Here is a 13888-nt window from a genome sequence, read left to right as displayed (position 1 = left end):
TTGACTGTTTATTGTTATCCTTGGTACTGTAATTTTGTTTTGTTAAATAAGGTAGAGCAGGTGATGGTCACAATGCCCCTGTAGAAACCAGACAGAATTATTTCCTCTGACTTTTGAAACAGCAGGTTCCTTTATCTGTCCTTGCTCTGCTTGCCAATATTTGTACATCTCTTGCAGTTCTCCCAACTCTTCTGCCTCTCTCCAGTTAGCAGAATTATATTAGAGGTTAAAGTGGTATTATAGGTTTCAAGTAGCCAAAAGATGGTTTTCAAAATTAATTAGGCACTTTGGAGAAGTACCTGAGCACCTTTATGTGAGTGTGAAATATATTCTGTCATCTATGAGGTTGCTCGTTCAGGTGAAAATTGAAATGAGTACAAACACAGCTTGTTCCTAGGTCAGCACCAGCAACATTCACAAGGTGAAACATGCAAGGTCACAGAGGACTCCAATCTTCAAGTCTAGAAGTTTTAAATAAAGCCCCAATTTTCTGTCCAAATATCTCCTTTTTTTTTTTTTTAATCATTCATTAGCTTTCAACTCTCAGTGTATTTAAAAATTTACCTGTGAACTTAAAGAGTGCCCTCAATATTGAAAATCATTGTTAGATGTAGCATACTGGAAGTTGTACACACTAACCAAAAATAACCGGCCATTCTTGATAGGAATATTATTTTAAAAGGTTGAAAAAGTTCCTGTCCAAAATATAGACAGGATATGTCACATGTACATATGACGGAAGACAGAATCCCTCCACAACTAATTTTAACAAAATAAATCAAGTAGATTCAGGCTTTTTAAACAAATACTATTGCTCCTATGTAGAGCTGAGAGACCTTGGCATTTATTCACAGCATCTAGTATAAGAAAAGAAAATCCACAGGGCCTTGACAAAATAATTGAATCACTAAAATAAAACTGGATTATGACTATATTCTGTCCTTGATCTCCTACCCTAAGCCTGTAACTAATTCACTGAAAAATACATTATATCATGAGCTTCTGCATTTCCTAGTGAGTGCTTCTAAGATACCAGATTTCATCATACTGCACCGTGAGGCAGTCCAGCGGCTGTAACTTACAGAGGGAGATAAAACTTTCAGGGGCTGGTTTTTAACTTTTTATTCTTCAGAGTGCATATTGGTTAAGACATATTTTCTCTGTCAGTCAGCAGAAAAAATATCCCTTGTAGTTTAAAAGAATAAGACAGAAATACTTTGCAGTTCTTTTCCTTTTAAAGTATTTAGGATATTGGTAGCACCACATGGGTAGCCCTTCACCCCAGAAGAGTGTTGCACATTGTGTAACATCCTAAGATGGGCAGTAGTTTTATTCTCAGTTTCTGCATTTCTATTTTTAATGTTTCTCCAAAATGTCTTTAGGCCTTGTCAACCCTGAAAAGGAGGGGGTTGAGCACGCAGGGTCAGTCAGCAATGGCCCTGGGACAGGATACAGAAAAGAGGAGAAGCTGTGCTTTTTTCAGCCTGGAAACATGGTTGGAGAGACAGAGCCTCAGCTCTATTTGTATTTTCAGACACTGTAGCTTTAACAGCAAAACATTGAAATTACCAGCCAGAAGTGTGCGTTACATAACTCACAAAATAAAAAATAGCCCTGTATAGTAAATATAGTAAATGTGTTGCTAGGAATTATTCTTTAACATTGATTTTAGTATAAAACTATTTCAGTGTTAAAAAAATAAAGTAAAAAGGTAAAAATCTCATACGTTTCTATTCAAAAATGTACCTGAATGGTGCTGCTGCCACCCACTGCAAGGAAAGCCACTTGTGCAGTTGCAGCAGAAGGACACTTGTCAACTTTTACTTTAAGTACACACATTTATGTAGAATTTAATATTGGTCTTCAGGCACAAAGTAAGATAATTTCCCTCTCATTTTTGTTAGGAATTGCTGAATCCAGAAGCCTGACAGAGGTGAGGCTGTCACAGTTTCATGGCCTCGGGTCCAACCAGTCGCAAGGCTCAGGATGCATCCCCCACAGATAGGCACATGCACGCAGAGCACATGTACACACCACATATGTATTTATACACTGCTGGCAACACAGGGCAACACAGAACAACACACAGAGCACTTACATGAACACAGGCAGCACCAACAGCTTCATCCTGCTGAGCTGGATGGAGGACCATTAGTGGGAGTATAGATACATTACGTATTAGTGAGATATACAGATGTATAGATCTACTAATATATGTGTATATATATATATTACTTATAAAAACAAGTTTTTCTGCACCAGGTCAGTGAGAGAGTAAGGGTGCAGGGTTCTTTCTGGATCCCAATCATAAGGGCCTGACAAAAAACAAAATAGCTGCTTTAGTATGGCAGAATAAAAGCAGGGATATAAATAGGATAAAAAGAGGAATACAGGTAATAAAGTAAAATTTGCTTCAGATGCTGGCACCCTGCCTTTGTGCAGCACCAGATGGAGCCTGGATGGATTTTCCAGTGATGCACTACACAGGTCCCATCCCATGGAGGGTTCCTTCTTCCCACCACCTGGTGTGCAGGATGGGCTGGCACAGGGCTCTCATCAGGTTTCCATAGAGCAGCTGCTCATGCTGACACTCAGGTTGCTCAGTCACCAAGCACAAGGCCCTGTAGAGCAGACATATCTGTTCAATATCGCTAGTTCCTTGAACACACCACCTTCTGCAAGGCTCACAGTGCAAAGGTGGATCTCTCCAGCAGCTAGGCTTACAGGCAGTCCAGCCAGCAGCTGATCCCTGCATCCTCTCATCTCCGGATTCATTCGTCCTCTCACTGCAGTATCTGCAATTGCTGGCACCACAGGCATACCTGCCACCCACAATTCCACTCCAGTTGCTGCACTCAGACCCCCGTTACAAACACAGAGGAAAAGGGGAAAGGAATTTAGTAAGGAGACAGGACAGGCTATGTGATCAGATGAAGGGCAAAGATAGAAAAACATAGTGAAAGCATCCTATTTACAAACAACCAGCCCTTTTTATCTGCTTATCCCAATATTTTCCCGCACTTTGTCCTTCCAAAATCACTTTTGGGCCACCTCGATAAATCACTGAAGAGAAAAAAGTGAGCTGGTTTTCCCAGCATTCTTAGTTGCATGGCTGTTCCATGCAGTGAAGCATTTATATGAACAGCACAGCTAGCTGTGGGCAGCTCTGTAGCATTTCTGTTGTGAGAGCTTTGTAAAATCAGTGTCCTCCTTCACACACATGAAGATTCTTACAGGAAAGCCATGCTTTGTGTTGCAGAGAAGCAGCACTAAGTAATGCTCACAATGCCCCAAAGAGGGAAAACCCAGCTGCAGGTGAAGGCAGAGCAAAAATCAGCAGAAGGGAACAAAAAAAAAAAAAAAAAAAAAGAAAGAAGGAAAAAAAAATAAAACTACCATAAAAACCAAAGATGGCATCATTAGCTCCACTTCCAGGGGATCTTTCAGCAGAGATGGTCCAGTTATTTCATGCCAGCGATTCAGAATCTTCCCCCCAGCCTGGCAATCGAGAGCATCTGAGTGTGGCAATGGCTCTTCCAACACCTACAGGTGTGGGCAAAACAATCTCTGAGAAGGAGAATTGATCCCATGGCCTGAGAAACTGAAATTCCCAGGAACAGTTCCCATCCAGTTTTAGGGGATTTTCCCACAGAGCTGGAACAGATTATTCTATGACTGTACTTACTGATGCATCAAGTCACAATTTTCTGCTCAGTTGAGGTTTTAGTGCTCTTGTATAAGGTATTATGACAAGGCTATTAACACAGTTATTTCCAAGCCCAAAGGAAGATCTAAGTATTTATTACTCAACTTTTGATCCACCCTCTTGATGATAATCTGGCCTTAACAGTATAGGGCCAAAAAAGGCTCACAAAGTTTCACCTTTTTTGTCTGTATAATTTTTTCCCTGCTTCATCTTCCTTGAAAAGGGGTCATTGGCTTCCCCAAGCTATCCTTGTTATACCAGTTCCACCTGTAAGATTGGAAGATACATTTATTTCCATCTACATGAGTTTTTTGTAACAGCTGCCAGGTTAGGGGATAAGAGACTGGTCTCCACCCACAAAGGAGCATGAGGACAATGGCAGGTCCCCACTGGCCCCTTTAGCCTGGCAGTCGGAGCAACTCCTGCAGCAGTGAGGACTCTTCCCAGATTAACGGGTCCCTGCAGAATCACCTCAAAATGATCATTCCCAGCACAGCCACTACTGTGGGTTTCCTAGTGTATTGTGTGTCCAGGTTTTGGTAGTAGGGCACTACAGAGGTGGCTTCTGTGAGAAGCTGCCAGAAGCTTCCCCCATGTCCTGCAGAGCCAATGCCAGCCTGCTCAGGAGGGATTTGCCACCGGCCAAGGCCAAGTCAACCAGGAATGATAGTAAATGCCTCTGTGATAACATATTTAAGAAGGAAAAAAAAAGGTCCTGGGCAGATGAAAGTTGCAGCCAGAGAAGACCAGAGTGAGAACATGTGAACAACTCTGCAGACACCAAGGTCAGTGCAGAAGGAGGGGCAGGAGGTGCTCCAGGCACAGGACCTGAGGGTCCCCTGCAGCCCATGGTGAGGCAGCTGTGCCCCTGCAGCCCATGGAGGATACCCACACTGCAGCAGGTGGATGCCCAAAGGAGACTGTGACCCTGTGGGAGGGCCAAGCTGGAGCAGGGTCCTGCTGACCCCTGAAGAGAGAAGCCCATGCTGGAGCAGGTTTTCTTGGTAGGACTTGTGGCCCTGTGGTGGACCCAGACTGGAACAGCCTGTGCCTGAAGAACTGTACCCTGTGGAAAACTGGCCCACACTGCAGCAGTTTGTGAAGGACTTGCCCATGGGATGGACTCACGTTGAAGAAGTTCATGAAGGACTGTCTCCCATGGAAGGGGCTCCACAATGAAGTAGGGGAAGGACTCTTCTCGCTGAGCAGCAGCAGAAACAGACTGTAACACCCCCATTCCCTATCTCTCTGCACCATGGGGTGGGGGGAAGGAGGCAGAACGTGGGAAGGAGGGGTAGGAGGAAGGTGTTTTTAAGATTTATTTTACTTCTCATCTCCTTCTCTAATTCTGTTACTAATAAATTTAATTAATAACCCCAAGCACAGTCTGTTTTGCCCATGACACTAATTGGGGAGTGATCTCTCCTGGTCCTTATCTCAACTCACAAACCCTACATTGTATTTTCTCTCCTCTCTCCAGTTACAGAGGAGCGATGGAGAGGATTTGGTGGCTACCTGATGCCCAGCCAGGGTTGACCCACCACACCACATACAGGTGGATTCATTTTGGTCCTCTAGTTCCAACATGGTGCTGCCTCTCTGGCCTGTGGATTGGCTAATGATAACATGGGATCATGGAAAATGTCTCTCAATGCAGTGGCCAAGAGTGTCCATGCAGCTAATTGTTCTTCCTAACAGTTTTGCCCAAAACACAATCACATAAGCTTTGTTGTTCTTCCAGACTTTACAAGAACAATACAGTCCAAACACACCTCCAAAAATGGAGTACTCCTGCCTGTCACATGATTTGTCACCTTGTGATGCCAAGATCCTTCAGCTTTCCCTTGGCACACCAAATATCACAGGCTTCAGAATCCATACTTGCTTACAGCTGAAATGCTGCCTGCAAGTACACCCGATGAGAGCAGCTGCACTGGCAGGTCCTCTAAGGCACAGGGATTAAAGTCTTACATGTTTTAACAAAAGTAAGGATTCTAAGGCCTGCACAACAACAGGAATCCTTCTGTCCAGAGGGGAAAACAGCTAGTCCAGGGCTGCAAGTCAGTGCATCATCCCCATAAGAGTTCACTTCCATCATAGCTCACAGCAGCCTTACCTGCATGGCCTGGCAGGTGCCTGGCAGGTGCCTGGCTCTGCTTCCCAGAGGTTCAAGCAGATCAAGAGCAAACAGCAAAAAAGGCCACAGACCAGGCTGATCTGAGGTTAATTGTTAAAGAATTGCACACAAGTCTTGGTGTACACAAGACTAGTACCAAAATCCTGTAATGGATAGGGATCTGTAAATCATTATGTTCCTAATTGGAAGCTTCTCCTTTCTTACCCTGGAAAAAAAAAAATCAAAAACTTTCAATTGCAAAAAGCAACAAGTTTGAAAGATAATTGTGGTTTTATTTTTCTAAGCTTGCACTTGTGGAACATAATAAATGACCTGATATAATGACAACTTTGCAAAAGAAGATTCCCCCTTTCCCCAACTTCTGGGCAGCAATATATAAATATTTACAATGAAAAAATAGGAAAGACAATGAAGTCAACATTAGCCAAGTCAGTTTGTTTCTACATATCTGATTTTGAACATTAATTATTCAACCTTAACCAACACTTTCCTTCACAGTACTGTGGCTTTAACTTCATTTTTTAGACCTTATGTGCAACAGATACACTCCTGACTCTGCTTCTATAGTTTGTTCCTGTACAGTAACCATAGAATTTCCCCACTAAATTTTTATTCCAAGTTTTTAACTTTGAAAACAACAAAAAAATTAAATAAAAGTTTATGTCTCCTGATACAAAGTTTCTTACACAGTCAAACACATCACAACATTGAAAATCAGCATAATGAAATGCTGTATAGCTTCTTAAATGGACAATAGGTCTGGGTCCTGATCTTTTGGCTTTAACAAAAACTCTCTTCAAATAGAACAAGTACATATAGAAAAAATAACCTTCTTATTTTCTTGTTAAAAAAGGAAATGGTGCTTTCTATAAACAAAAGAATATGTGATTTTCTGGACATAGATATAAGTTACAGTGGAAAGAGCTCAGAAAGCTTCAAACAAAATTGGCATTTGCTTAAAAAGATGATTTGACAAGTTGATTGGATGAGGTTCAATCAGCCCATTTAGTCTGGTAATTCTAGAAACATCAGTGTAAAAAACTCTACTTTTTTTTTGCTTTCTGCTATGCAGTGTCACACAATCACATGACTGAAAACATGTTGTCTGCAGCAATGGTAGACACCGACCACAAACGATTTGGTTGCATTATGTCAACACTGATTGCTGTGTCCAACAAGAGGTTCAACATCCTTCGGATACTGAGGTGCAGTCCTTAGCAGCTGGTTCACATGTGTGAGCTTCGCCTGCCTCTAGTGCCCAATGACACCCGCAGCCTGGGCTCTCTTGCTTTATAGTGTTCGTTGAAGTCCAGTCTAAAGCTGAGGAACCGAAGGCTTTCATCAGAACTGGTTGTCAGCAGGACCAAGAACTGCTGGACGATTCCCTGAAGGAGAAAGAAAAACCCAAGAGACAGCTAAGGAAACATCCCTGGTGTGTTTTGCACAAGAATGCCAGGTGGAGCCTAGACCTAATAAGGAGGCAGAGGGAATATAGGAAAAGGCAAGCACAAGGGTTCATATCCAATTGTTAACAAATCAGTTATGCTGGATTCATTCTTTCTGCAAAAATCCAGAGCTTCACTTAATCTTCCAATACCTACCACGCAAATCAGAGACTCAGTGCAAACAGCTCGGTCTTTTGAAGCATGCTCCCCCTTCCCCATGCCCTGCTGGCACTCTCCATCTGCCTGAAGGTTCCCAAGCTGCAGAGGAGATGCCTCTGTGCCACTGTCCTGAAACACCAATTCAGGACCCAACCTGTGCCAACAGGAGACCTCACCTTGTTTCTGTGACACATATACAGTGCTAGAGCACTGCTTGCTTCAAACATACCTATTTGACATAGGTTGTACAGCACAAGGGGTGCCCCAGAACAGCAGAGCATGTGCCCATTAGGGCAGTCAGTGCTACAGACCCAATGACTGGACTATGTATTTGGAGTGGTTTTTATGGAGGACTTGCACTCTGCACGTGGGAGGCACACTTCTGGATGCCACCTTCCCTTTTGGCTCTAGCCAAGAGACTGCACGAGCCCCACAGCATACAGGAAGGGAGAGGACTTAAGGGGGATGAGAAGACTCACTTGAAGAGTTCATTCCTGGTCTCCACCTAAATACTCATGTGGACATGCCCATAACTAGAGCACTCCATTACTTCCAAAGATGACTAAGGCTGGCCAGGGAAGTCCTGCATGGGAAATCCATAGAAGGGCTCAGCAGGAATACAGTCCAAGCAGGCAGAATCTACATTGCCAACTTGTAACAGTCCTGTAGAGCACACAAACTACAATTTATTTACAGCCTACACTTGAATACTTTGCCTCTACTTCCTTCTGGAAGTGGGGGCGGGGGCAGGGAAAATTGCAATATTTGGACCCACCAGCAAATTCCTTCCAAATCTAAGCCCTTACATCAAAGCACAGGATATCTACAGCCTTCAACAAAAGCCACTGGTGTAACTGCTCTGTTTTGCTTCAAACTCTCGTGTGAACCGAACTCTTTTGACAATGCAGCACTCCATCCAGGTTAATTAAAGCTTGGCAAAGCTATAGGCATTACAGAATAGATTTGATGCAAAACACCAGACAGGAGGCCTAGGAAGAGCTCTGCACATGCTGTACAGCTGCAAAGTCTCAGCTATAACTGTTAGAAACAATCAATTGTCCACTCATGAGATGAAATGAACACATGGGCAACAACCCAGCAAAATCACTTCAAACTCATTCATTTAGCTAGAAAAACAATGCATATTTGCCTAAATGTGTATTTACGCATATAAAAACCAAGAAAGATACAAGAAATACCAGCAGCAACAAGGAAAAAGCAGGCTCTACAGCTTCAAGTCAAATTCAGTATCAGAATTTTTTAAAAAAATCTTAACTTCAGGCATGCCAAAGGAGATATATAAGAGAGGTTAAAAGGTACATCACATCATGAGTATCTCGTGTCAAAGTCAAGAAATGATCTGGGATAGGGTTTGGTTTTCAGCTGACCTGAAAGGCTGCTGTGGCACAGAGTGCTGTGTCCCTCACATCCCTTTCTGAAATGCTTTCCCTGACACCCAACAGCTGATTTTTCTGGGAAATGGGAATTCCCTATTTAGCATCAGATATAACAAACTAAGACAAAGCCAGAACAAATTACCATTAAAGAAGACAGCCTGTGCATGTTCCCCCAGACAGCTTATCGGTGAGCTGAAAACTAAGTGTTAGGCCTTTAACAAGAAACTGTCTGCAGTCTTTAATAGCAATGACTTGCAAAGACAGTGTGAAAAAATGGAATGCAGAAGGAATTCTATTTTTTATCCCTCAGATTATACCAAAAGATAGCTATTACTTCCACTACTAGAGGAAAAGGGAGACTTACACGAAAAGACTCCTCCTTTGTGAGATGAACATAAATGATCACAAAACCTTTGACTACTAAGGAAGAGTGAATACAGGCTTCTAAGTAGAGAAGAAAAAAATGAAGGCCTAGATCCACAAACTGCACACATGAATATGTAAGTTACACCTACTCAATATCTGAAATTCATTTCTACACATCAAAGCTTAGCATATTTTAAAAAAATATAATCTAAGAAGCACCTGGTAAAAGTGAGTGAGTATTCGCAGCTGTGAGCACATTTTAGGTATTGAGTCTTGAAATTCTTTCATCCTCTTGCTCTCTTCTTCTTCTTCTGATGCAGTTACACCCCACTTGCCCTACAGAGACCAAATGAGTTAAGAGGTCAAGCGTTACATGATGCAAGTTGCTAGTTGGGCCACCTTCTGCCCAGCTAAACCACCATGCTTATAAAAATCAACTATTGCCAACGAAAGACAAAGATGGAGCCTCCAATATTGAAACTATCGGTCCCTGTGGTGGTTGTACAGCACATGAAAGAAATCTGACGTTAGCAAAGCAGGCAAGTCTCTCACCAACACTGCATGTCCCATAGACTGACAGCATGAAGGCAGATATGGAGCTCTGGCATTTTATGCAAAAGGCTTCAGAATATTAAGGCCTTTTTCATTTACTTCACCTAAAAGAGCCCCAAATTTCTCATCCTCTAAAGTCCACTAGAGAAATCTTACTCAGAGATTTTGGGCACAACAGAAATCAAAACCACCAATCACCAGTTTTGTCTGCAGTCACTAGCTACTGCTAATGACTTCTACATCTGTGCCAAATACACTTTTTATTTTCGGTGCACCTCTACATATCAAAAGACAAGCATATTTGCCCCAATTCGCTGTCATGTTCTAGTAATATCCTCACCACACCTCAAGCTCACGCTGTTTTTTCCTCTCTTCAAATTGCAACCTCAGTTGCAACTCCTCCAGAGCAGCTCTGTACATTGCATCTTGGGCATTCTGGAGCTCAATGATCTGATCAAAAACTGCTCGAAGCTGGTTGAGAAGTACCTGTGACACAGTCAGACAACAAAAAAATAAAACAATTGTACAGCAAGAGTTTTAAGTTACTACTATTCTCCAGAATATGAGTAAATAAAAAAATCTTTTTACACACAGCTGGAGAGACTGTTTTGGAAAGCCCTAAGTCAGTGGCTGCATAATCACATAGTTTGTTAGGACCAAAAACAACTGGCCCACATTGTAGCAAGTTTTATTATCAACATGTGTCACTATGTCTAGGCAGTAGGTATAGGACTTACCATTATAAAACCTTATATCAAAGGAAGAAAAATTACTTTCTCTTTGTTCCTACAATGTCAGAAAAGGTGGTTCCTAACACATAAGCCAAGATCATAAACTTACAATTGAATGCAAAGGAGAAGATTTACCCTTGAATCACTATCCAGCAAGCACCGAGCTATGATTGTGTCCAGAAAAACTTCATGAGCTGCAATGATATGATCCAAGTCCTGTGCTTGTTGGACCTTGTTCCAGAGTTCATCCCATGAACATTCAAGCACCTGAAGCAATGATTCAGAATTTGGTTGTTTTGATTTGCTAGATGACAAGCTCTTTGAAATTTAAGAGACAACACATACAGAATATTAAAAGTACTTCATTTTTAAGTAACTAATTGGGTGGATAGAGTATACCTCAAATGTAATGTAATACTGCATTTGATGAATGAAATGGACCATTTCTGATGCCAGAACGTGACACTGATGCAGCACCCCAGAAAGCTCTGTAAAAAATTCAAAGAGATGGCATATTAAAGACTGCAAGGACAAGCACAACCATATGTCAGCTTGGTAAATTTTTTTCTACCAGATTGAATACTCCATAAAACAGCCACTAATCTTAGACAGCAGCAGCAAGATTGGCTGGCAACAGATGAGCAAAGAACATTGCAGCTATTTTTTACTGAAAAAATGTAGATAGATTGGAAAAAATTTTCAAGAGTGAGCCATTACAGAGGCTGACAAATACGACAATCTCCACTGAGAAATAGGATCAAAAAGTCCCAGTCCACTAAACATACACCAGAGCCACTACACTTAAGAACTTTCCTATTTCTCCTCAAACATCTTTCTCTTCTTAGCCTCTTCTGTTCTTAGCTAAACAAAAGCAAAGGGAATGAATGAAAGTAAAACTAGTAAATTCCAAAGTGTGCATGTATGAGACTTAACAGTTAACAGGCAGCACAAGAAAGAGGGATATCCAGGGTACAAACAGGAAGGCATCAAAGAAGATGAATAAAAAGGGATAGAAGAGTGAATAAAAAGGGATAGAAGAGTTACAGTCTCACAACTGAGGCAGCATGAAGATACCTATATCAGTGCAAATTTTCAATTCAGTGACCAAGCATTAAAAACAAATAGGAAACTTCCACTTACAATGTTATTTTACCTTCATCATCATTCATTAAACAGCCAGTCAAGAGGAGCAAAATACAAAATTTATCTGTCCCAACAGACATTTTTTCCCCCTCTTAATACACAGTTTAAAATAAGATGCAGTCATCTAAATCAATTTTCCAGGTACGTCATCCATTTGAGCACCTCTCACCTGGCATACTTTTCAGCAGCTTTGCATTGCACATGTGCCCCTTCCATATATCAGTAAGGATATACTCCATTCTCTTCGCTCTCCAAAGGAAATTAAATACTCTTAGATAGTGGCTCATGCACTCACGTGTAAACACCTACAAAACAAAGAAAGTATCAGTACAAATTTAATAGACATACCATATGTTCTGAAGTACCAAGAACCTCTTCACAGTCGATCTTATCTGATCCTTGCAGTTTACTGGTAAATCTTGTAAAAAAAAAAAATTCCTGGAAACCCCAGAGCTTTTGGAAAGATCTTTTCTTGAGAGCTGAACAGTTTCCTAACATTCAAGCAGGCAGAGGGCACTGCTGGAAGCGTAAGAAGGGGTGATGATGACAAAGCCTAAACACTTAGCTCTTAAAACTACATATGAAGATTCCTTCTGCTTGTCAGACTCACATTTTGTCCTATTTAAAAAGTTCTTTACAAATTCTTTACAGAGGCTAAATGCATTCTGATCAAGTGCAGCTGACTCCTCAGTAGTTCTAGTGAACACCACCTATCAAATGCCATTTAGACAACATAAATACATTCTCTTCAAATACACTCCTCCTCAAATATATCCTGGTAAATTATCCCAAGTTAGCATCTACAGTCTAATAACAATAAAAGAAGAGCACTCCATTTATCAAGTACTTGCTAAAAACTGCTGGAACAAATTAATTACTAATTTTCAGTAATGATTGTTTTAAATGCAGTTTTTCAGCACTCACAGTTAACTTATAAGAATTGGCTTAACCGTTTTTACAAGGGGCACATCCTAGACAAAAAAAAAATAAATCTCTAATCTCACACTGCAGAACAAAAAAGATTATTTCAATAAAAAGATAGTTAGCAATTCAATTCAATACCCAAGACACACTCACAGCCAGCAGTATATGACATTACCGTTGCTATTGGCCCATCAACATGATAGTCCAAGCTGAAGACATCCCATCCAGTGTCTCCAGGAGATACCTGTAATACAAAGATATACTACTTCCAGCACATATTCAGAACATACCAGTGCTGAAGACCAACTTTTGCTTAGTCTTTCATCAAAGGCCTATGAGAAAACAAGCATCCACATCAATAAGAGATACAGGAGTTCCTTGTTGAAAGTAGTACATTAAGCCAAATTAATCAGAGTTTGATACATGGGTGAGATTCATCTCACCCAAATGTTGATGTTTGTAATGTCGACGTTTCTCCTTTGAAGCTAGTAATGCAAAAAAGAAGGGAAGGAAAAACTTCTTGGGCAGGACTACAGACTTATTTCAGATGCTACAGCTCTTCACAAAACTCCCACCTCTGGGACTGGAGTTTTCTCATTAATTCCAGTTTCTTACCAGAGGTCTCTTTCATCAGTTGTGCTTTCATTGCTTCCCTCTTCATAACTACAGGCAGAGACACAAACTCCAACAAGCCCCTCCCCAACCCAATTCTTGTAAGAGCAACAGCAGTAAGACCTGTTTGCCAAACCTCAAATCAGGGCATCAAATCCTGTTAGGCCCCAAATACTCAACTTCATATTGTCAATGGCTGTAAACACACAGCTTGAAACACAAATAGATAATAGACAGGAAACAGGAAAAGATGACTTATTAAATGAGGTTTATATCATTCAAAGGAAACTTCAGTGGAAAGGGAGGGGGGGAAATGTGTTTATATATACATATAAAAGTTTTGTTTCATACAGATGACTGCATGTACATACACACACACACACACAAAGGTATGTTTCAGGTCAGAGTCACCATTATGCAACAGACCTCCAGAAGTCGAACATCCAATCGCTTGAGAATCTCGGGATTATCAAACTGGGCATTTGTTGCCCTCACTGCTGTTTCAAGGATTCCAGTTAGATTATGCTGATATAAGGTTGTAGCTGGTCGTGCAAGCTCTGGCCTGGTGGTTATGAAACAAACAGTCACAGCATATTACTGAAGTATTCTGCAGTAGCAGTTCAGTAGTAACTGCAGCACATAGCAAAACACTTTTCTGACAGACATTCAAAATTTCTCATATTACTCTTTCAGTCTTATTCATGAAGAACATCAAT

At 41.2% G+C, this 13888-nt stretch overlaps 1 protein-coding gene across 1 annotated transcript in view; it reads right to left on the bottom strand.

Annotated features, from left to right (window-relative positions):
• Positions 1-6094: 6094 nt before the first annotated feature.
• The window catches only part of TUBGCP3 (tubulin gamma complex component 3), a 49038-nt gene continuing 41244 nt past the window's right edge, over positions 6095-13888 (bottom strand). Inside the window, exons 15-22 of the mRNA XM_064646485.1 lie at positions 13599-13734; positions 12736-12804; positions 11806-11941; positions 10893-10981; positions 10629-10760; positions 10108-10248; positions 9430-9546; positions 6095-7228 (exon numbers count right to left, since the gene is read on the bottom strand). Of these exons, the coding sequence (XP_064502555.1) occupies positions 7070-7228; positions 9430-9546; positions 10108-10248; positions 10629-10760; positions 10893-10981; positions 11806-11941; positions 12736-12804; positions 13599-13734 (979 nt within the window). The 3' untranslated portion in view covers positions 6095-7069. The remainder of the gene's footprint in view (positions 7229-9429; positions 9547-10107; positions 10249-10628; positions 10761-10892; positions 10982-11805; positions 11942-12735; positions 12805-13598; positions 13735-13888) is intronic.

The sequence above is a fragment of the Pseudopipra pipra genome, chromosome 2, assembly GCF_036250125.1.
Source record: "Pseudopipra pipra isolate bDixPip1 chromosome 2, bDixPip1.hap1, whole genome shotgun sequence".
In the NCBI taxonomy this organism is placed as follows: domain Eukaryota; kingdom Metazoa; phylum Chordata; class Aves; order Passeriformes; family Pipridae; genus Pseudopipra; species Pseudopipra pipra.
The sequence above is the reverse complement of the archived record's forward strand: the minus strand, read 5'-3'. Positions and strand labels throughout refer to the sequence as shown.